At 41.6% G+C, this 24285-nt stretch overlaps 1 protein-coding gene across 1 annotated transcript in view; it reads right to left on the bottom strand.

The window, feature by feature from the left end:
* Positions 1–24285, bottom strand: part of Atp10a (ATPase phospholipid transporting 10A (putative)) — a 165568-nt gene that overhangs the window by 73456 nt on the left and 67827 nt on the right. Inside the window, exon 2 of the mRNA XM_021203618.1 lies at positions 12929–13133. Within this exon, the coding sequence (XP_021059277.1) occupies positions 12929–13133 (205 nt within the window). The remainder of the gene's footprint in view (positions 1–12928; positions 13134–24285) is intronic.

Genomic DNA, 24285 nt, shown 5'->3' with positions numbered 1-24285 from the left:
TTTTCAAATCAGTGGCCCCATAGTGTTGTATTGTGTGTAGAGATATGTATATGCATAGACATTTTGCTCTTCCTGAATTCTTGGCACACAGAGCTTCTCCTTAGACAGGCTGTTTTCTTTGTGCATGGTAATCAAATAACCTGCCACTTGCTCTGGTCTAAGAATCCATCCCTCTGTTTCACCAGAGAGCTCAAAGTGTCTCTTTCTAGTGAAATTCTCAAGCCAGAGTCCAAGGTCAGAGCTATTATTTAGGCATGACATCCTGGCAGCAGCTACTGCAAAGCACGGGATGACTGCAGAGACTGAGACTACACAGCATAATGTAGCATCTTGGAAAGGCAACTGAAGGAGCCAAGCTGTTGTGTTCAAAGTGCAGGACAGACCAGACACAGCATGTGTGTGTGTGTGTGTGTGTGTGTGTGTGTGTGTGTGTGTGTGTGTGAGTGTGTATTATATATATGAGATAACACAGGTAGGAAGCAAAAGGCATGTGTGGTAGACAGTCTTTGGAGCCTCAATGCTGGATTTGCTGTGTGACTAAAACGTAAGACCTCTCTAAATCTAGATCCTTACTTGTAAGACAAAGAAGCAACCACACAGTGCTTCAAGCATGGACCCTTTAGAACCCAGAGAAATCTCAGGACATGACCCACCTCACAATAGTGGGACAAAAGGTCTATTCCTGTTTGCTACATGGGGTCAATGAGCCTGCTGGGTCCTGCTGGGGATCAGGTTCTGATTCCACTAGCAGTAGCTCCTGTGTACAAATAAACAGTGGCCACCATTTCAGGAAAGTGTCCCTGAACACATGGGGTCAATGAGACTCTAGAGGCAGGACTGAGCTTGATCAGGAAGTGACTAGGCCATTAATAAAATGCTGTCAGTCAAGACACAGCCTAGGAGAGTGGAGAGAGGTCAGAACTAAACCTTTCCCAGTGCTCGTGCCACAGTTAACTGAGGACATTGGGTGGACAGTGCAATGAGAGGAAAATTGTTCCCTTTGCTTAAAACAGTTCTCATGCTTTCTGATGCAGTTATTTCACAGATGTAGTCTTAGAAATACAGGCTTATAATGGGGCAGTAAAGCAGGGGCCCAAGCCATAGATGTGCCCCACTCCTCTAGTACTCCAGCAGTACCCTGCCCACCTCCAACACAAGGTCAGGCTTCTAAACGGACTCTCAGCAGATCTGTGTTTGCTACTTTTTATTAACTGTGGGAACAAATCAAACCAGAGCCCGGCTCTTTTTGTAATGTAAAACAAACACCAACTAGGGAAACACAAGATATCTCTTCCAGTGGAAATTAGTCTTCCTTCAAGGAAATCCTATAATAAAAAGTAGATTTTAGCCAGGGGTTGAAAGGTGTTCTTTCACTATTTCTACAAAAAAACTTGAGAAAAAGGTTTTCTGTCTTGGCAACTAATAGCTCGATATTTAACACATCTCTAAAAACAAACAAACAAACAAACAAACAAACAAACAATTCCATCTAGCACAAGTTCTGAAAATTGTTCCACCATAGATTCTGGCTCCTTCTGATGCCCTGTCATTCACAGACTTTAGTAATTAGCACAATAATACACTGACAGTCAGCTTTCTGGAAGAATGTAGCCATATATTACTGAGCCAAGGTTCTCTTCTACTATTGCTGATTTTTCCAGCCAGAAATTCATCAAGAAAAGGCACTTTCCACCTCTGGGAGCTGAGTGAGCTGGAATAAGCTCTGAAAGTTCATGGAGATGACCAATGTGACACTGTACACAGAGAAAAGTTCCCTCTGAAAATACACTCTGATGGTTGAATTGTGCCTCTTTCAAAGTCCTATGAAGAACTACCAAATATGACTGTATACATGGAACAAACCTTTGAAGATGTAAGTTAAAATGGAGTGTTAGAGTAGGCACTGACCCATTGTGACTGTCTCCTTATAAAGACAGGAAATGAGGTCACAGAGGAAAGAACTTGTGAAGACAGTGAAGAAATGGCTACCCACAAGTGGAGAAGCTCAGATGGAGTCAACCCTACCAAGTCCTAGATCTTGACCCCTAACTTCCAGTCTCCAGAACTGAGAAAATAAATAATTCAGGTTTAAGCTCCAGAATGTGTAATTCTTGATTTTAGTAGTCTAAAATATGTGTGTAGGAGACCTTAACTATACTGCCCAGGACTAGAGCTGTAACAACTCTTAGATCACATCAGCAGGTGTCTCTACTCCTAGACTCCTCCAGACCGAAACTGAAAGTGAGGAGAGATGACTGAGCAGTGCTGGGCCCTGCGGTCTAGAAGCTGGGATATGAGCCGAGAGTATCATTCATACTTTCACATGAGGCATCACTTTCTCTTGGCAAGACAAAAGCTGCCTTTCTCCTCCATTCCTCTGGACATTTTCTGTTAAGACTTAAGAGTTGAGTTTCTATGTGCTTAGTCTATGTTGAAAGAGTTGGCACCACAGAGGACCATAATTTTGGAAAGTCTGGTAGACCTGGGCAGCACAGAGTACTTCTTGCTGTTCCCACCAGAGTATCACTCCAGGAAAACTGTGTCCTCACAGGACAAGAAGAAAAACAACTGCTGGAGGCATTACCATCTCTGACCTCAAACTATAGTACAGAGCTATACTAATAAAAATGGCATGGTACTGGAACAAAAATAAAGAAGCCAGAAATATACACTGAAAAGAAAACAGCATTTTTAACAAATGGTACTGGCCAAACTGGTTGTCTGCATGTAGAAAAATCCAAATAGATCCATACTTATCACAAACTCAACTCCAAATAGATCAAAGACCTCAATATATGGCCAGACATAGTGAATATGGGAGAAGAAAAAAATGTACAATAGTTTTGAAGTCATTAGCACAGGAAGACTTCCTGAACAGAATTCTATTAGCATATGTACTCAGATAAACAGTTAATGTGGTCATGAAACTAAAAAGCTACATACACCAAAGGGCACCACCATTCAAAGGTACAGGCTACACATTTTTACCAACTCCACCTTCTACAGAGGATCAATATCCAAAATATATAAAGAACTCAAAAAAAAAAAACTGAACATCAAGAAAACAACCAAATTTAAAAATAGTGTATAGATCTAAACAGAAATCTCAAAAGGAGAAATTCAAATGACCAAGAAACACTTAAAGAAATGGTTAACATCCTTGGTCATCAGGGAAGTGAAAATCAAAATATCTTCGAGATTTCATCTTACATTAGACAGAATGGCCAAGATCAATATAAGAAATAGCAAGTCATGCAGACAGCAATGTAGAGTAAGGAGTTTATTCATCCAAACTTGTGCAGCAACTAGGAAACTCAGTCTGGGGGTTCCTCTGGAAGCTGGGGATGGGTTTACCTCAAGATCCAGTCATACTACTCTTGAATATATACTCAAAGGAACTTTCATTCTGTTGCAAAGACACTTGCTCAACCATGGTTTCCTTTTGTTTTTTGTTTTTGTTTTAGTTTTTTGTTTTTTTTTTTTACTTTTGTTTTGTTTTTGTGGCTCTCTTCATAATAGCTAGAAACTAGAAGAAAACTAGATGTCTATCAATAGATGAAAGGATAAAGAAAATGAGATACATTTACACAAGGAACTATTACACTCACTGTTTAAAAAAAATGAAATCATGGAATTCATAGGTAAATGCATGTTACTAGAAAAATCATCCTGAGTGAGGTAACCCAGACCCAGAAAGACAAATATGGTATGCATTCTCCTATATGTGGATGTTAGTTGTTAAGTCATTGATAAACACATAATAATCCATATAATCACAGAGGTTAGGTACAGAGTAAGGAGGTAGAGGGGAGGGCTGGATCTTACTAGGAATAAGAATAGATAGTTAAGGATGGATTTGTAGATGGGAGAGTGAAATGGGAAGATCAAATAGGGGGAGGAGGAAAGAGGGAGCAAGCGAAGAAATACAGAGAGGGATTGCTAAAACTAAGGGCCATGTGAGGGCTCATAGAGAAACCTAATATAGTAGAAACTTCCTAGCATATATAAATATATAAAGGAGATTTAAATGATATCACCAAATAATAGGGGAAACAGAGCCCAGCTGAACAGGTCTCATTACCAAAGGAAGTTCCCAGTCTGGACTTGGCTACATCTAATTGAGTTGCTGGTTAATGGAGTCCCATGGGAATCCCCAGATAACCCAGGCTATTGCCATTACTATTTCTGGATCTCCACAAACTGTCAGTAAGGCCCTATTGATGAAGACCTACATAACTCATTGACTATGGAGAAGTCGTGCAGATGCCTGTATAGAGCCTTCACCCTCTGGACTAGTGTTCGTGGTACTGGAGGTACTCTGCACACTACGAAAGGAGAAACATAAGCACCAACTCAGGTACAAACCCTTTGATCTAAAATAGTGTCCTGCAGCAAGATATACTGGGACAATAGCAATGCAAAGGTGGTGGGACTACTGAAAAAAATATCTGATTGAATTTAAGGCCCCTTCCATAAAACCCATACCCATTGCTACTTTGGTAGCCAAGAACCTGAGAATAACTAGATCGGGGCTCTATGGGAAAAACCAAAGGAGCCCAGCAATAAAATGACTTCCAATGATAGTCTGCTGTACTCATAGATCAGTGCCTTGCTCAGCCATCAGAGATGCTTTCTCCTTTAGCAAATGGGAATGAATACAGAAAGCCCCAGCCAGAAAATATGCAGAGAATAAGAGACCTTGAAATCCTCCATACTAAATGGGATGTCTCTAATAAATCCCTCAACAACAAATCTCAAGGCTCAGGGAACTCTGTGGAAGAGGAGGTGAAAAGTGTGAGAGCCAGAGTGAATGGAGAACAAGGAAATATGGCCTTTCAAACACAGCACAAGAGATGCACATAAAAACTCAGAGACCGTGGCAGCTCGCACAGGGTCTGCATGGGTCCGCACCAGATGGGCTCCTAGAGCTGAAAAGAGATGTGTACACATTACTGACCCAAAATCTATCTCCAACTATTTGAAAAAAAAATTAGTTTTTCTCAAAGGGAATCTCACTGAAGGAACAAAACACTCTTAATGGCAAGCCCCATGCCCAGAAGGCGACAGCCAACACAAAATGAATTCAGTGGCATTTTGGGAGGGTCTTTGTCTCATAATGTTGAGTCAGACCATCTTTTTTTTAAAAAAAAAAAAAAAAACTTTATAGGTCCTTTGCATGTATAGTTTTGGCTTCCCACTTTATGTTTCCATGGGATTCTTGGGTATGCAAACCTGTGCCTCTTCATCCACTTGTGCTTTTTCTTTAGTTCTTTTTTTTCCCCATTTGTTTTGTGCTACCCCAACTTGTTTGTTTTGTCTTAACTTATTGTATTTTGTTATTGTTCTTTATATGCCTGTTTGTTTTCTACCAAGAAACAGTGAGGGTATGAATCTGGATGGAAGGAAAGACAGGGAGGAACTGGGAGAAGTAGGGGGAAGTAAAACCATAAGCTGGATATATTGTATGAAATGTATTGTATTTTCAGTATAAGAAAAAAAATTTAAAATGTCAGTGCACACTTGGGAAAGGGTGCAGCACACAGTGGGTGAAGGGAGTATTGCTGGCACTGCTAGAGGGTTAAGGTATCTTGCCACTTATCAGAAGATGTCACAGTGTAGACTGTACATATCCCCTAGATGTTACAGTGGTCTCCAGCGTGATGCCATTGGAACCTGATAGAATCTATATGATACTGGGCCAGTTGGGAGAAGTCACTGGGGAACAATGGGACCACTGACTCCTTCCTCTCCCTCTTCTCTTTCTGGCCACAAGTGAGTGAGTTTGCTCAGTCTGTGCTCCCACTGCATCTACTCAACCAACAGGTCATGGACTGACCCCTCCTAAATGATGAATCAAATAAGCCTATTTATCTCGTCAGTCGGTTATCTTAATCATGTGTTTCAATGAAAGACAAGGAGCCCAGGCTAGCCTCAAATTCACTATGGTGCTGAGGATGGGACTGAACTCCGGATTCTCTTTCCCACTCCCCCCTCAAAAGTGAGGGACCTTTGATTTCTGATGCTAGAAGAGTCTGATTTTAACCTTTGAATCTGACCCTGAAAACTCCCTTTCCAGCCTTTCTAAGTGAAATGACAACAGCCCACAGTACACAGGATCTCCTGAGCCAAGGCAAAAATCACAGGCTTCAGAGTCTACTCTGGAGAATTTCCTGCTTGGTGGTCAAGGCTCCTCGTACTTGATAAAGGCCGGATGAGCAAACCAACCAACCATTTGATGTTTTGTCCAAAACAAACGTAGATGTGTAAGCCTTTGAAGTTGACCTAAGTTAGCCTTTCTCACCACACAATGAAAAGCTTACTTTCAGCCCATGACAGGTGCCGCTGATGAAAGTCAGTCATGCCAGGTAAACAAGAACTATTTGTTCTTTTAACTTGAAGACAAAGTTTAAATTCAACATTTTTGCTTAGTTGAATCTTTGGAGTGGGAGTGGGAGGCACATTGAATTACTGATTGTTGATCTCAGGGCTTCATACACCCTAAGTGTCCACTAGTGAAAGAGAGAGACAGAGACAGAGATGGAGAGACAGACAGAGATACAGAGACAGAGACAAAGACAAAGACACAGAGAGAATATCTTTAAAGGGCTCTGGGCCAATTCCAGACCTATGGACTTTTCCTTTGATGTTTCCATGTAACTGACTTTGGAGCTCAGGGGAGGACGTTTCTCATCAGAGTCAGTGACACCCACAATTCTTGGCCTTTAAGTAGGTGAGGAACAGTGGGGAGTAAGGCATTCTGACACATACACTTTAGTATGAGTGACTAAAAATTGCTTTACTGAATCTAACAGGCTAGACAAGATTAGATTTGTCCCAGTCTCAGATTAGTTAAGATTCTCAAGGGGCCCTTAAGTCACTCTGCAGCACTTGAGTCATTCATTAGCATAAATAAAGTGGAAGGCTCTGAGTTCATCTCACTATTGAATCCCAGATTGATCCTGTCAGATACCACAATTCCATCCACACCTGCGTAGGTGACAGCTCTTTTTGAAGTCAATTTCATGCCTTGTAAGGTCTGCTTTCCATTCCCATCTCACAGCTTCCACCTCCTCCACTTGTGGATGGGTGACACTCCCAGATGCGTTCTCACCACAACGAGAACTGAAACATAGCTTTTCTCTCCGAGGTCACATGCAAACTAAACAAGCCATGTGAAGAAATGCAGAAACAATGGCTATAACTAAAATGCAGTGAGCTGGTCCCAGCTATGTTCTATGGACATGGAGAAGTTTCTGCCCATAGGACACTTGGCTCACAAAACAACTGGGAGACAAATGACACCAGAAAGGGCCCCTTCAACAAGAAGCAGAGTGTTCTTAAGCCCACTCTGCAGTGGATGGGGAATCTGAGCACACTGACCTACAGCCTGCATCTACAGCTGTGTCAACGACAAGACTGCAGGCCCTGTTCCTCAGATCGTTATCTGAGAGACTCACTGTTCCTAGAACACAACATTATCGGTGCAGAAAAGATTATTCACCATTCTGTAAATTTAAAAGTAATACAAGTCAAGTGTGCTGACACATGCCTATAATTTCAGCACTAAGTGAAACTAAAGCAGGAAGATCACAAGTCTGAAGTTAACCTGAGCTACATAACCAGATCTTTCCTCTAACACTAAAATACAAAAGTACTGCAATATTTGTGCAAAGTTCTGTACACACATTCTTGTGTACAGACACACATAAAAACACATACACTCACACCCACTTATAAACAGAAACTTAGTATCAAGTGGGACTGCAGATCCACTTAAGAAAAACCATCAGAACATGTACCTTTAATAAATCAACTAACAAAGAAGCCACTCATAGAGGGCTCTTCTCTAACAGAGGCAGCCTCTAGACTGCCCTGCCCTCCTCTTCCCACCATCATCTGAAATTCCAACCCCACCTCCACCCCCCACCCCGAGTTTCATGACCCTACTTCTGTTTTATTTCCACCTTCCACTCCATTCACTTCCTTACATAGATGATACGAACTCGAGAAGAAAATGCTTCTAGTTTTGATTAATGCAGCTTTGATGCCTAACAGATGCTCTATAAATATTTGTTGAAGTGAGTGAAAATTTGCAAAGTTGTGTATGACTTGTGATGCTTAGAGAATATCTTATTCTGCAGAGCTGTGCATACAACTATTACAGGTGAGCTAGAACTTCTTCCCTGGGCTTCGGTGGAATTGACACAGCTTCAGGCTAGGCCTGCACATCTGTGTGAATGGTTGGTGAAACCCAGAGAAAACCTGAATGCTTCCGACCCCTCTCTGACGGTTCAGACAGTACCTGCTTGTTCCAGCTCCACCCAGACCAGAAATTTTAAATATGGTAGGCAGAGTATCTGCATTTGCCTTATTTATTTCACACTGGTAACACAATGAGATGATCATTATGTCATAGAATATGTGACATATTCTATGTAAAATTTAGAGTATGTAAAATTTTAATAATAATGTTTACTGGATCTCAACGGCAAAGGCATTATAAGAGAATATAGCAAATGTGATGCACAAATATAAATGTAATTTTTAGCACTGCAATTCATTTCTGAATTCCTGGATGCTATCGTTAAACTCCAAGTTTTAAATGAAACATTTCTCTTTAAGTCAAAAACTCTTTCCTTTGACAGGGCTCAGATAATGGAGCCATCTGCCCAGTCTGGACCTTCATCCATATATTAGGTCTAAGTGGGACATGACCATCACCTCCTACCCATTCTATTGCCCCTCAACCATGTTCAATTTTATTCAGTCATCGTCATTGAACAAACACATTTCTACTTCGGGGTGTGTGTAAGTCTGTGTGACTGCTAGAGAGAGCTAGTGTCTTAATATTCCTTCTAACATTCAGATTATGTTCAAGCTCCTCTTTCTAGAAACATCCTTGACTGCTGAAGATGGGTACTTTCTCCAGTATTAGGCCCTAACCAAAGCATCAGCTGGTAGACCTCTTTATTACAGTCTCTCAACAGATGAACCCTTCATCTTACATGAATGACAGTGTAAGAGAGGTGCTAAATTCTACATTGTCAGTAGAGGGCACTGGTGGGAAGCGGAGGAGTAAATGACTAAATCCAAGTTGGAGGGGGTGGGGGTGCAGAAAGACATTGTTTGGGCCACTTCAAGTCACTAGCCACTTTCTCCATGATTTATTTCAGGGTAATAAAACTGAAAAACTTCTCTGGGTTAGGCTCAAAGGCTAGGGCTCCATGGCACAACTGCCTAGAAAGCATCTGCCTGTCTTGATTATGGCTCACTGTGGCTGTGAGGGCTGTTCACTTCAAGAACACATAGAGTGTAGCCTCCCCAGTGGCCAGTGATCAGAGGGTCCCGTGGTATCCAAGCTTGGCAGCTCTCTATGATCCTCTGTGGTAGATTTCCAGTAAGTTCCAAAAGTACAGTTCCTCATTAGCCCTCCCCTCCACCATAGGCTATGGAAGTGCCCTGAGTTTTATCTTAGACCTGATGCTTGCAACAGCCACTCCTCTACCCGTCAGCCTTATCTCAGATTATGTTTGTTTCCCATGTGCACTGGAGTTTCCACTCCGCAGCAGAATACCTGGCCCGTGTGATAGGCATCCTGTGCTCCATAACTACCACCACAAGAACACATAAAAGTCCTTAATAGACTTTCTCTGACGCAATCATGTGTGACTTGTCTCCTGACTGGACTCTGATGACACACTCATCCCCTGTGGAAATGGCAAGGCCGTTGGTTATTAAAGAAATACAGACATAAAAATCCCTTCTAATTTAAATTTTCCTGCAGTCTACTCCTTCCAATTTACTATCTATCGAATGGGTAAAATATTTCTTTGACTCTTATATGAATCAAGATTGGGTTCATTCTTCATCTTTCTATGACTTAAAAAACAAAAGAAACAAGCAAGCAAAACAAACACTTAAATACAGAGAACTTAATCCCAGCACTCGGGAGGCAGAGGCAGGCGGATTTCTGAGTTCGAGGCCAGCCTGGTCTACAAAGTGAGTTCCAGGACAGCCAGAGTTACACAGAAAAACCCTGTCTCGAAAAAACCAAAAAAAAAACCAAAAAAAAAAAACAGAGAACTTGCATTGTAATGCTGCTATGAGACACTTGTCTTGTCAGTTGTTGGGCATTTAAAACCTAAGACTTATGGCTTTTTACTTTCAATAAAGAAAATAAATACAAAAATTTCAGAATTATAGTATGTAAACAGTAAATATGAAAATGAAAAACACATCAATATGAAAACCAAAATGTGCATACATCCTGAAGAATTTTGCTGCTGTCCAAGAAATCATTAATAAAAAGTCAGAGTTGTCTAAATTGCTAGTTTGACCTAATTTGACTAGATTATGACTTAGTTCTATTTGCTTCCTCAAGTCTCCCTAGAGGATGACAGAGAACAACCTTCTGTATTTGTTACTTTTCCTGCTGTGACAGGCACATGACAGACAGCAGCTTGAGAGTTTATCTCTGCACTTCCACAGATACAGTCTATCATGGCAGTCATGGCCATCATGGAGGCAGGTACGTGAAGCTGCTTTCCTACACACACACACACACACACACACACACACACACACACACACACACACACACACACACACGACATCCAGAGTCAGGAAGTGGAGCATGACAGGCTGGTGATGGTGTTGCCCACAGTTAAGCTGGGTCTCTCACTTCAGTGAACCACATAATCCCTCACAGACATCCCAAAGATTTGTTTCCATGGAGATTCCCTAGCCCATCAAATTAAAAAGATTACCCATCAAACCAACTTTGAATCTTAAGCATCCCACTTACATCTGGCTTGTTTATAGGAAACATGATGGAGCTACGAAGTGTCACAGTTGCTGCTTGAGAAATAAGAGGGGTTTAGATAAGTTCAGAAGTTGAAGAATAAAAGACATGAAATGAATATGTTCTTTGGAGTTAGCTAAGGAGTCAGTCCTATGACCATTCCTGCCACAGTGCTAAACACGGCCACTATACTCTTGGCTCTGCACATCATCATCTTTCCTTCAACTTCAGATACTCAGACCTGTTCACTTAGGTCTGCCTTATCCTCTACACACTGCAGTGCTTCTGTGCTGCTCTTTGTACTGGATCCCACCTCTTCCTTCCTCCTAATGAGACACTGAAAACTGGAAGGGGACTTGTGTCCTTTGCAACTGTCATTGCTGCACAGTGTTATCTCCCCACACATCATCTACTTGAGAAGGCAGGGGTTTTATGTTCTAGGACTGGGGCCAGGTAGGCCCAGGCTAGACATAAGCCTGACTTACTGCTAAGACTTAACACACTGCCCTGGCATGTGGACTCACACAACTTCCATCGGAAAGCTTAATTATCATGCAAGGTCAGAAAATGCGTGGAAGAGCCCCTAACAAACAGATTTGGTAGATTTCCTGTCCCTGGATGAAAGTGCTCCACTTAAACAAATGAATGTGTACTTTTGTCTGGTATGTATATGTATGTATAGGGGGTGTACATATATGTACATATGTAGTACTCTATACATGTTTATACATATACATTAAGTTTTTCATGGTTATTTTGTTTTCAATGATGTCTTCTTACATAGCCCACCTGGGCTTTGAGCTGTCCCTCTCCTGCTTCAGTTTCCATCAGCCCTGATTATAAACATGCACCATTACAATACAGTGATTTTGAAATTTTATGTCTACGGTTTCATAAAATATATTTGGTAGAAAATCAGAGAGGTTTTTTTATTGTTTTTCTTAGTCAAATATAAGCAGGGAAATTGTGATGGAAACAGGTACGAGTAGGACACTAAGGCAAAGGCTTGTAATGAAGTGACATCCATGGAGGCAGCTGGCTCAAACACTCCTGCCACAGGTCTCAGCATTAGTCGCTCTTTAAGGCCTTCTTCTCAGAGTGTGAAGTGGCATTTCTGCCAGCGATGGTGAATGAAATAAGCTGCAAGATATTGTAGGAGTGGGAGGCAGGGCTCCTAGACTCTTAGCAATTCTGATCAAAGAATCACTTCATCCACAATGACTGCTCTACCTTCCTTCAGAGCCATAAACTATCAAACAAAACCGGTTGCTAAAACCAGGCCCCATGTACTGTGTTTCTAAACTACATCTACTAAATAAGTGGGTAGGATGATGCCATGTAGCAGAAGGAATCTCCAATGAGATCTCCTTTAAATGTGGCAGAAGAAATCTCCAATGACATCTCCTTTGAATGCAGCACTCACTTCCTTTTACTACTTTTCAAAGTATCCTCAGTACATGCAATGGCCTGACCTGAAGACAGGCAATGTGAGAGAGTAGGTATGGTCAGGAGGAGGTTTCCTCATTTACTTTTAGACACCTCCCATGTCTGGGGTCTTGTGTCTCATGATTTCACCCAGTGTTAGCACTGGATGTCCCTGTATAGGCTTAGAAGGGGCAACCCTTTATTAAGAACACACATGGGAAAACCCCTTCAGGATTTCTTAGCTTGTTTGTGGGTAAAACCTCCCATTCCTATCCCCACTCAACCCCACTCTTAGGTTGGTTAACACATCAGAGGCAGAGCTCAACTTTGGAAGCCCTGAGGCTGAACTGAACAGGTCCTTTGAAGAGATAATGTTCCCAACCTACATAAGAACAGGCCGTGATTCTGTTGTTATGCTGCCATTTGGTGACCTAGAACAAGGACTCAGTACACACTGACTGTTTCAGAATGTTCACTCAGAATTCTTCAAAGACTAAATATCATTCTGAGAAACTCATTAAGTGTACACTGGAAATACCAGTCAGAAAAAGCCCTATCCCCACAGGAACAGGTTAAGCATGGGCTTAGGCAGGAAGAAGGGCTATCAGACTCTCAGTTACTACAAAAACTGGTCCAGCCCAATAGTAGAGGCTTTCAGAAGAGACAGCTGCCTGTGGTGCTCTGAGAATGCAGACCACTTACAAGCTCCGAGAAGCCACGGACCACTTGCCGCCGCTTCAGGTTGGTCTCTCCATCCAGGTTAGCAGTCTCGATGTGGCACAACCCATCAGGGTCACTGGATGACAGCAGCAAAATGTCCGCAGGTATGATTTCATTGCAGCAAAGACGGACAAAGTCGCCCACTCGGATTTCTTTCCAGTATCGATTCACATACTTCTTTTCTTCCCTAGTGAGAGACTTTGATTAACATGGTTGACAAAATCCAACTATGCTGAATTTGGCCAATGAGTACTTGAGAGTCATTTAAAATTTTTCTACTTTCTTCACTATAAAGTTATTTAAAGGAAAAAAACAAGATCAAAGCTATAAATGCACACCACTCTGAAGTGGCCAGAATAGACAGAACTATAGGGACGGATGGTGGAAAGCTACTGTGCTGGAAGGAAGGGAGATGGAGAGTGACTGTTTAATGAGCGAGGAGGGTGCTTTTGGGCTGACAGAATGATCAGGCGCTAGACAATGACGTTGGAGCTCAACACTGTGGGTACCATAAATGCCATGGGCTTCTTCACTTGAAAGTAGTCAAAATGACTATGCCCAGTCCTGTGCCCCAAAGAACAGAAAGCAAAGATTCCTACAGATCACCTGTGTTCATTGTGGTATGACAACAGCCACCATGTAGAATCAACCCATCCTCTCACTGAAGGACAAGCAGACAAATGCAGTGCACATACAGTGGAATATTACCCATAAGAAAGCTAGAATGCAGGTGAACCTTGAAGATGTCGTGCTAGTGAAGAAATGATTCGCAGAAGGATTATCTCATCCCTCCACTCATAAGGGACCTAAAACAGGCGTATGTACAGAGGAAGAGTTGTCCAAGACTGGGGGAGGAGAAAAATATTTCTTCATGGATATAGTTGCTACCTGGTGATGGCAAAGTTATGAAAATAGTGATGATGGTTGACCTGCACAGCTTCATTAATGCTACCAAATTATACACTTAAAATAGTTACAATGGCAGATTTTGTCATGTGCCATTTTTTCTTTATTTCAAAAATAAAACTTAATTGTACTGGCAATCTTTATGTTATGCTTATTTACCAGAAATAAAAAGAACATCATTTGAAAAACTTTAAAATTATATTGCACCGGTTTAAGAAGACATTGGGTGGTCTTAGAGCTCTTGCAGGGCCGAGGAGTGATCTCTGAGGAAAGCCACAATTCAGTATCTGGTTTGCAAAATGGACATGAGACCAGGTCCATTCTCCCCACTGAGTCAAGAAGAAACCCATGACACCAACTACAGTCACCAACCTCTGTAGCCTTCAGAATGCGCTCACTATGTCATTTATATGACCACTGGAAAAGCAAAGTTCTAATCCAACACAAATATTACTTTTAACTGTTTCTTAGATGTTATGTACACAGTGTAAGGAGCTGGCTGTGAATATTTTCAACTGCCTTAAATTCCACACTGGATTTGAGGAAATCCCCACAAACTTCAAGGGCTGCCTGCTATAGGTTCTGCCTTTGAATTCTTCTGTTTCTCTTCCCTGTCTCTCTCCTCTCATCTGTCTCAGTCTGGGTCACTGTCTCTTGATTCAGAGGCTGTGTTGCCCAAGCTGGCCTCAAACATCTAGACTCAAATGACCCTACCCCAGAAACTCAAGTAGCTGGAACTGCAGGTAAACACCACCACTCCTGGCTCTTCCTCCATTTTACACCTCTATTTCCTTATGTTTCACTACTTCAGGATCCACCAAACCAACTATGCACAAAGTACAGCATAGGCCATTATAAAATAAGATTTAGATGTAGCTTCTATCCTGAAATATAAACACAAAGAGAGACACAGCCACTAGAGAGCATCCTATCAATGGACTGTGGGCTGTACCAATCAAGCCCATGTAGTTGATCATATACCCCATACAACAATACATGCTTCCATTTATGTCCAGTGTAATGATATATAGACTTACTATGTTTAGCCTAGGGAACTGTATATCCCAATGATCAAACTAAGATTCCCTATGCCCTTCCTCACCCTACCCAGAAATGGGTAGCTATGAGATAGCAAATAGAAGTGACACTCCATCACCCATCACTCCATCCTTATCACCCATCACTCCATCCTTATTTGGTGGGAGAATTAATTGATCAGTGTCCCACCTTTTAGTTGCTTATAATGGGGATTAAATTTCCTTATAATTTTTTGTGGGGTCTGTCTAATTACAGCCCAGACCTACCCAATGGAAAGAGGTGGACAAGAAAACCTTTTCCTAAATGCAAAAGCCTTGGAACCCGTATATGAGGACAGCTGGCAAGACTCAGAGCAGACAATACAGCTAATCCCTGCTGGCCATAGAAAGTGCGATGAGATCATGTTTGTATGGTGTTTAGCAGATTATATGTGTGATTTTTATTACACAGCCATAAAACCAACACATGTCATCTCTAACTCCCACACAAAGGCCCTCCAGCCCTTCCTCTCTTCTCTCTCTTCCTCTTGCTCTATTTTCTCCCTTCTTCTTTTCCCCTCTTCTCTCTCCCAGGTAGCTCCATAGTCTACATATACCAAGCAGTAAACAAGAAATATGCCCAGCCCATAGGTTTACAATGTCTACGCCTGAGAAAGAATTATATCATGAAAAGGAAGTGTGGTTCAGAGGGTGAAATGACATATAAACAAAGGGACTTGACAGTGTACAGCTGTGAAGCATGAGCTGGGATGTGGTCACACATCATAAATCATAGTCACTCCAGAGAAATGACAACCAGCTCTTCAGTTAGCTGGGTACACCACTCAAGATTCAACTAACCTAAAACTGTCAACCCAAGAAAAGTGCAGAGACCAATTACGAGAGAGAATATGTGTGTGTTTCTTGACATTCATATACTATCGATGGCTGGAGATGTCATAGAACCTAGAGCAGTGGTTCTAACCATCTTAATGCTGGAACTATTTAATATAGTTCCTCATGTTATGGTGACACCGCCCCCAGCAAAATTGTTTTTTTGCTACTTCATAACTATAATTTTGCTACTGTTATGAAGCTACTACAATTTTGCTACTGTTATGTTATGTAAACATGTTTTCTGATAGCCTTAACTTAAAGGGTCCTTAAACTTCTCCCTCAACGGGGTTGGGACCCACAGGTTGAGAACCACTACCCTTCTTTTCTAAACCAATTTACTTTCTAACTATTCTAAATACTTACTGTGGTACCTACATCAAAGAAGCTTCTTTTTACAACAAATGGTGACCACTACAGCGAACAAATGGAGACCATTACAGAATGCATAACTCATCAGACTGCACAGAATAAGTGACTGTGGTATGTTCAGCCCCCACCTGATATATTTACAATGCAATCTTTACGTATAAGGCTCAAGACATATTCGAAAGGAGGTAGAAATATTATAAGGCAGAAGACCAAGATATGTGCAGCCAAAAAATGTCACCTAGACATGACAAGGAAGTTGGCACCCGTTACATCTTAACAACATGGATGCTTAAACAAGACATGCATCATGACAACACCAGTGGGTGGACTGATGAAGATGGGAGAAATCCCACAAGAGCTACAAGGAATCAGTGACAGCAAAAAGAGAAATTCAGCTTTCTCCAGTGGTGAGCTCCCTGATAGGTTATCATCCAATCCGAAGTAATCATCCCTAAACACAAGTACATAGGAACAACACTAAATAGACTCGGTGGTTTGTTGCTTTCACTGTGTGTGTGTGTGTGTGTGTGTGTGTGTGTACACATGTAACAATAATGAAGAAGAGATCATGAATTTGAGGGGGTCACAGGAGGAGTTGGTGGAAGAAAAGGACTGGAAATTAAATAGAAGTAGTATTTATGTATAAAATTCTATAAAAAATAGATAAGTATAGTAATAAAAATGAGAAACAGAAGAAAATAGGAATAGAATGCCATATGCTTAAAAGAGCCAGGCCTAAGGTTACAAGCATAAGCAAGTCCTTCCAAGAAAGGTGAATATCCTGTTGCCCTCAGATTGGCGTAGAAATGTTGCCTGGTCAGTCAGCCATCAATCATCTGTGTCCCTGTGACATCGCCTTTCAGTCTCTGTTTGCTCAGCTAGAAAGAGAAGGTGTTAAACAGAAAAGAGGGAATCTATGGTTTCTGTCATTTTCTTCCAGAGAAAAGTTGTTAACCCTTTATAATCCAGTACATGTTGCCTTCTGTTGTCATCTGAACTTTATTTGTCTATCATAGATCCTCCAGGGCTGAAGGAATCTGCTATAAGAATTAGAATGACCAATTTCACTTAAAGGAAAAAAATAAAACATGCTCTCCCAATTCATTATTTTGATCATTGGTTTAAGCTTGGCTAAAACTACTTTATTTATAGAAATCATGTTTCTAAGACTATTAAAAATAATGTAGAATTTAAGTAATTGCTCTATTCAGCTAAAAGCACTTTTACTTAGGCAGGAAATTGACATTACTCCTTTGTTTTATTTATATATATATATATATATATATATATATATATATATATATATATATTTGAAATGATTTCTATTTAGTATATAATTCTCCTGACTCTCCAGTGTCTCCATAGTGAGAGGGGTCTCTACTGTACATTTACTTATCTCTCTAAAATAGAGAAGATCTACTTCTAGTATGAAGCATGGAGTAAACTTTAAGAAAAAACTGAGAGATGGTTCATCTCCATTGTCAATAGAACTGAATTTTGAATCACCTAGGAGACACACCTCTGGGAGTGTCAATCGAGGCATTTCTAGAGATATTTAACTGATGTGGGAAGACCCTCCTTGGGTGTTGCTGGCACCGTTTTGTGGACTATAGTGACAGATCAAGTAAAATGAAAAATTCAGACCCAGCCAGTAACCAGGTCTCTGCACTTCCTGACTGTGGATGCAATGTGACCAGCTGCCTCATGCCTCTGCTACCCAATAGACTATACTCTCAAATGGTTAACCATAATCCACCCTTTCTTCCTTCCATTGCTCTTAACAGGTATGTATTACAGAAGTGAGAGAAGTAACTAATACAGAAAATAAAAGTCTACTCTTCTATTCAATGAATTGCTCTCAAGAGGATTTACATTAGGCTATTTGCCCTCAGAAGTAAGGGAATAAAAGGTTTGTTTTGTTTTGTTTTGTTTGTTTTGTTAGGTGAAATCAGAATCTGGTGTTTCTTACAACTAGTGGCCTATTGCCATTCCATGTACATGAAGAGTCATTGTGATTGTTCGAATTGTCATTATCCCTGTGTCCAGCATGGTCTCTGAATTTATAAATGTAACGGTTTCATCTCTCTGAGTTTTTCTCTGCTACACAGGAAGGTGTAAGAATAAAAAGCACACTCACTTCAGGCTTGGTAGTCAGTCCCTCTTCATAGCGTTGGTGCTGTTATCAGCACTAAGTGCCATGAGCTTTCGCATGCTTCTCCACACTTCTGAGAATGCCCCTAAACTTTGCATGGGACTAAAACACCCATGCATGTCTCTTCCGAGATCCTTAGAAGGATGGGGGGGGGGGGGAGACAGGCGGAGATGAGCCTTGATCACAGAGTTAGGAAGTGTTGAGAGAACAGACAGCAGCAGACTAGAACAATGAAAGACCAAAGGCAGGTTCACAGTGAAGCCTCAATTGTAGGTATCTGGGAGGCACGACAGCATCAAATGCAGCCAAATAGTTGAGGGATATGCCCACATTTGGAAGGTGAGCGCTCCGCACACAAACCCTGCCTTATCCTTCCGTGCTGAGAGAATGCAGCTGCAAACAGTCCTGGAATGCGTGTGTGGAATGGCCACATTCTCTAGCTTTTGGAAACTGTAGCTCCCAGCGACTCACCCGTGAACACAGAGGGTCATCTTTGCAAACATCTGGCATGCATTCGTCTCCCCCAGAGACTTACTCAGCACTCAAATATACCAGACTGTTTAGTCTGTTGAAAGACTCAACTGTTCTTCAGAAACTGTTCTCAGCAAGGGCCATGGATACTGCAGAGGGACCAGTGCTTTTATTTGAGGTCTGCAGCAAACACCAGCGGGTCTGGGTGCTTTACATCATAGTTTCTCTCAGCACTGAAACTCCATCATCTTAGTCCTGGCAGTAATTACAGCCGAAAAAGTGAACACAGCTCCCTCCACGCCACACCAGATGAGGTCACCACCCAGTACACTCTCCAACCTGAATCTTAGAAAACCCTCTTTTGGTCCTCACAATGATTCTAAAGAGACTGAGCAGTCCATTGTCTCACACACACATGTTACTCTGGGATTCATGATGGCGAAGGAGGTTTGCCCTTAAAAGCATATCTGACCTGGAGGCCTAAAGAAGGGACATCTCACATAGATTTTGGAAAATGCTAAAGAAGAAACTCCACCGCCCCTGCCTATTTGACATTGTACAGCCAGAGACTGGTGCAGTCTGAGAATGTGTATTGTTATGCATGCTAAAAAAAAAAAAAAAAAAAAAAAAAAGGGCAGCTGAAACAAACATCGAAGGGCTTGAGAACAGCAACTCCAGTTCTTTTTGTCAAAACGCCTACACATTTGTAAACAATGGGAGGTACCTCATCCAAGGTCAAAAGACATACATCAAATTATAGTTTGTGGTACAAACTGGCATATGTGCCCTAAACAGGTCTGAGCAGACTGAAGAGATAAGCCATTATTCCCGGGACCACGGTGTCCAGAACCATCTGAACTGTGGTTATAGAAGGACAGTGCTCCACTGTGGCCTCCCACTCTGGGCACTTCCCTCTGGAGTTCTCTCTGAGGTGGAATGCTGTTTTTTTCTCCTGAGTGACAGCTCAGAGCACTGCTTCCTCCTTAGACAAATCCAACCTGACTGCAGAAGAAGCCACAGACCTGAGGTGTGTGTACCATGTGGTACGTATTCTCCCATGATTCTTCTACAAAGCCAGTGACTGCTCCCATCTGGCCAGCCTTTCACTTATGACCATACAGCCAGGTGCATACACATTCTCCTCTGAGATGTTACTCATCCCTAGAACCAGGCTCTGGGTTCTGAATGCCTCAGCGTCCTGATTTATAAAAGAGGAGGCTAAGCTAGTTCAGTCTCCCAGCAAGCCTGCTCCTTTTCATCAGACTTCCCACAACCTTAACCTCAGCCCTATACACTTTACCCTCTTGCAAGCTGCTTTGTGGGTGACTTTCCCCCAATGATGCCTTTGAAGCAAGTTTTTTTCATTTTAACTAATAAGGTTAGAAACCCCACAAATGATCCAGGAGTTACCTCGTACAGTTGATTTGTGGTATGGAATTAAAACAAAAGCTGGCACACTTTTAAAAAGTGTCTTCGTTTACAAGAAAGACACTGCCTGCAATTGTTCACAAGATTTCAATGAAATAAAACAGAGAGGTAAATCTTCAACATAATCATCAAAATATGACTACATGGTAAGGGTCTTCTCTTTTTCCTATTAATCGCAATCCATGTAACAACAGGAATCTTTTATTTTCTGGTCTCTGTCAGCCTGTATTTCCTAGTAAGACATCCCGCTAAGACATAGCGGGCACATTACCACTAAAGTGATTACATCTGTTAAACCAAAAGAAACGCAGTTGGCCAAGCATGCCTGGATGTGTCCATGCGTCTTGTTTTATATGCAGTCAGATGTGTTTTATATACTCCAAAGTGCATCATGGCCTGGTAAATTTAAAGGTAAAACATCTAGTAAGGTCCACAGAAGGGGCATCCGAGAAAATGGAAAGGACATGGAGTGGAGCCCATCACTCAAATCAGCTCCTCTGATGCCTGCCAAGCACCCTGAAATGGACTGGATTTTTTTAAAAAAATAAATAAATAAATTTTAATTTTTTTTTAAAAATGCCAACAACTGCAGAATGTGGGGAGAGGGAATAAATGCTTACAAAAAGCCACAGGTAAAGGTCATCGAGATTTACTGAGAGGAGACAGACCACCAACAGACATTTCAGAACCTAGCAATCAATTACAGGATGTGAAAAGTGCTGCAGAGTTCAGCTCATCCTGGATGCTGAGTTTTCAGAGATCCACAGAATATACAAGTACAACCACTACATCAGCATCAGGCTTCACCTGCTGACCCTGACAAAGCACATACCCACTAGCTCCAAATTTGCAACCTTAATCTGCTCCTCCCACAAAAAATTGTCTTTGCTCTATTTCAACCTTGTCGGTGATCTCTTGGTTTACAGAGTCTCGTGAAATAAGTAGTGAGATGGTTTCCTTCTATTGGAGTAGGAAATCCTCTCATGTGATTTGTTTTTCAGATGATGGACACACAGACAAGGGTGTGTATCCATGCATGTGTGCCTGTGTTTACAAGAGGAAAATGGAGAAACAAAAAACCAGAGATAAAGAGATGGAGTCCAAAAGAAACAGAAATTTACACTTTTCAAATTATCTCAATGTTATATAACCTCATTACTCAACAAACAGGGAAACAGGAAGCCTAGAATAAGAGATAAGAGCTTTAAAGGGTTTCATAGTTTCAACACCACTGACATTCTGAGCTGGACAGTTCTGTTTCACTTCCCACTCCCAGTACTGGATATTGAGCTCAGGATTCACACATACTAAACAGGTATTATACACTACTGAGATATAGCCTCTCTTTCTATTTTTCTTTATGTTTTCTTTTTCTTACTTTTGTAACAGTGTCTCAGTAAATTGCCCAGGCTATCTTTGAACCAACCATAATACTGCCTGGGCCTACCCAGTAGCTGGGAGCCAGGTAGTAGTTGATTGAAGAAAGGTGTCTTCATATCATGGGACACTGAATAGTAAGTACTCTTGCATTCGAAAGATGCCACCACCCTTCCTCCTAACTGGAGAAGTCAGCTGTAGAAATTGCCAAAAGCCTCGTCAGCATCAGAACTGGCCCTGATTGAGAGGTGGTGCATTGAAGCATCCAAGAAAAATATTCTGGAAAATGATTTATTAAGTAAACATTTACAGGAGCAACATATTTAAAAAATCATGTAGGTGCGAACTCATCACTGAAACAGAATGGGCAAAATCCAAAGCAGAAACCTGAGCCAAACGAGTTATGTAACACCCGGGGTGGCTCTTCCTTCTACCACAGCTCAAACATCTGCTCTTTCAGCACCATGTGCTAACTGATTCAGGAGCTGACATGAAATCAGAGGCAGTGAAAGATGACACTGGCGGGTGGCTCTTCTGAACCAAGCCTTCTAAAACTACTAAAAATACCATCGCCTAAGCTATCAGCATGAAAGGTACTTTCTGATCTCACATCATTAAAAGTTGATCTCACAGAAGTAGGGAAGAGGGGGAAAAACAAAAACAAACAAACAAACAAACAAACAAAAGACAACACCAGATGAGAAAGGGATGGGAGCTCAGAGAGGCAGAAAAGAAAGCAGTTGGACATAAGTCAGTGGGGAGGCTGGAGGAGGAATAGTTTGGTAAATATGTGCTAAGTTACAGTTAGACAAGAGAAATGTATGTGGTCTTGTACTGCATAGCTGTACGACTCTGGATAACAATGACATATACTTCAAGAAAGCTAGGAGAATGGAATGAACTTTTTGCCCCCAAGGAGATACAGGTAAATGGCAAGATGCACATGCCCCCTCTGACAGAACGTTATACAACGATCATTGTCGAAACATCACAGGTACCCCATAAATAGGCGCAACTTTGGCATGCCAATTGAAACTGAGTGAGTAAAACGAAGAAGAAAAACCCATTTGCTCAATTATTTTCTATTGCATGTGTGCTAAACGCAACACATTAAGATGAATGGCAAAGCTGAGCGTGGAAGCACATGACTACAGTCAGGCAAAGAGGAACTGAGTCTGAGCCCAGCTTAGGCTACCGGACAAACCCAAGCTCAAAAAAAGAAAACAACAAACAAACAAAAATAAAGAAATAAAACAAAATAATGAAAATAATGGGAAACACTGGCTACTCCAAGGTGAAGTGGGAAAGCTCTGTGCAGTGTCCCAGCAGAGGTCAAGCAGACATTGAAACCCCTTGGCTTCTTTGGGAGCAGGCCAATAGGCCAAGTTTCCCAGACAAGAAGAGCACAATTATGCATGCCAAAGTGACACTGAACACCCATGATAAATGACTTTTTCCTAGGAAATACACCAGCCCAGGAGAACAAAAGGATACCTGGACCAAGACTGGAATACAAACTCTGTGAGTCTTAAAACACCTTTGGATGATCATTTCTAAGGTGGTCATTCTTTTGATAGTAAGAAATTTTCAAAAAACCACACTGATCCTTGGACTCCACAGGCATTTAGCCAGGACATCACTTGGATACCCAAATCCATATGACTGTGAGTTCACCTGCCCACCTCCTCCTTAGTTCTGTTTGGCTTTGTTTTGTTTTTGACCCCTGTGGGAGCATTTACAGGTAAACTAGAAACCTCTCTTGGTCTGTTTCCCTCTTCTCTCCCTCCCTGCCCCCAACACTTCTCTTGCATTCTGGTGTGACTTGTGGTGTGACTTCATATTTGCAGACCATTAAATGCACCTGATGTCTCCGGGAAGAACGCTAGAAACATCTGGAGATGGTGGTGTTTCCTAGTTTCCTTGTTTGCTTTATTGTGAGGTGAAGACAGAGTATTTATTTTCCTTAACTACATTTAAACATTCAAACCATCAGATACTCATATTTATGCTAAACTTGAGTGAGAGTCTATATTCCTTTTCTTGCTGTGACCAAATATCTGAGAAGAAGCAGCTAAAGGAAGGAGGGTTGTGGGGTTTTTTTGTTTTTGTTTTTGTTTTTAAACCCGTGGTCTCAAAAGGATATGGCCACCACGGTGGAGAAATCTTAAGTGTGAGATGTGTGAGGTGGCAGACCACATCATGTCCACAGTCAGGGTGCCAAGGGACAGAAAGCAGAAAGTGGGGCTGAACTATAACCATTCAGGGTCTGCCACACAGTAGCCGACTTTCTCCTGCAAGGTTCTACCTAGTAAAGGTTCCAAAGAGCACCATTAGCTGACAACCGGGTCTTTAAACGTATAAACCTACTGAGCATACTTCACATTCAAGCCACAACAGCGCCCAGTACACTTTTCCTGGCCAGCCAGTTCTTTTAACTCTAGTTATTAAACCATCTTTTTGCCCAGTGAATGGAAATGCCCCTCTGTTCTGTATAGAATGGTTGGGTTTGTCTATTGTATTCAATAGTCTCCCCCTCCTCCCTCCCTCTCCTCTCTCCTCTCCCCCTCCCCTCCCCTCCCCTCCCCTCTCCCTCTCTCTCTCTCTCCTTCTTCTTCTTCTTCTTCTTCTTTTTGGACAATATCCTTTAAGTTAGTGTGATGATTAGAGTGAAGTTACAGATTTGGACAAAGATAGCAACAAGGGTTTCGGCTCACCCTCTCCCC

This window comes from Mus pahari, chromosome 1 (genome assembly GCF_900095145.1).
Source record: "Mus pahari chromosome 1, PAHARI_EIJ_v1.1, whole genome shotgun sequence".
In the NCBI taxonomy this organism is placed as follows: domain Eukaryota; kingdom Metazoa; phylum Chordata; class Mammalia; order Rodentia; family Muridae; genus Mus; species Mus pahari.
Note: the sequence above shows the minus strand (reverse complement) of the source record. Positions and strands in the feature narration are given on the sequence as shown.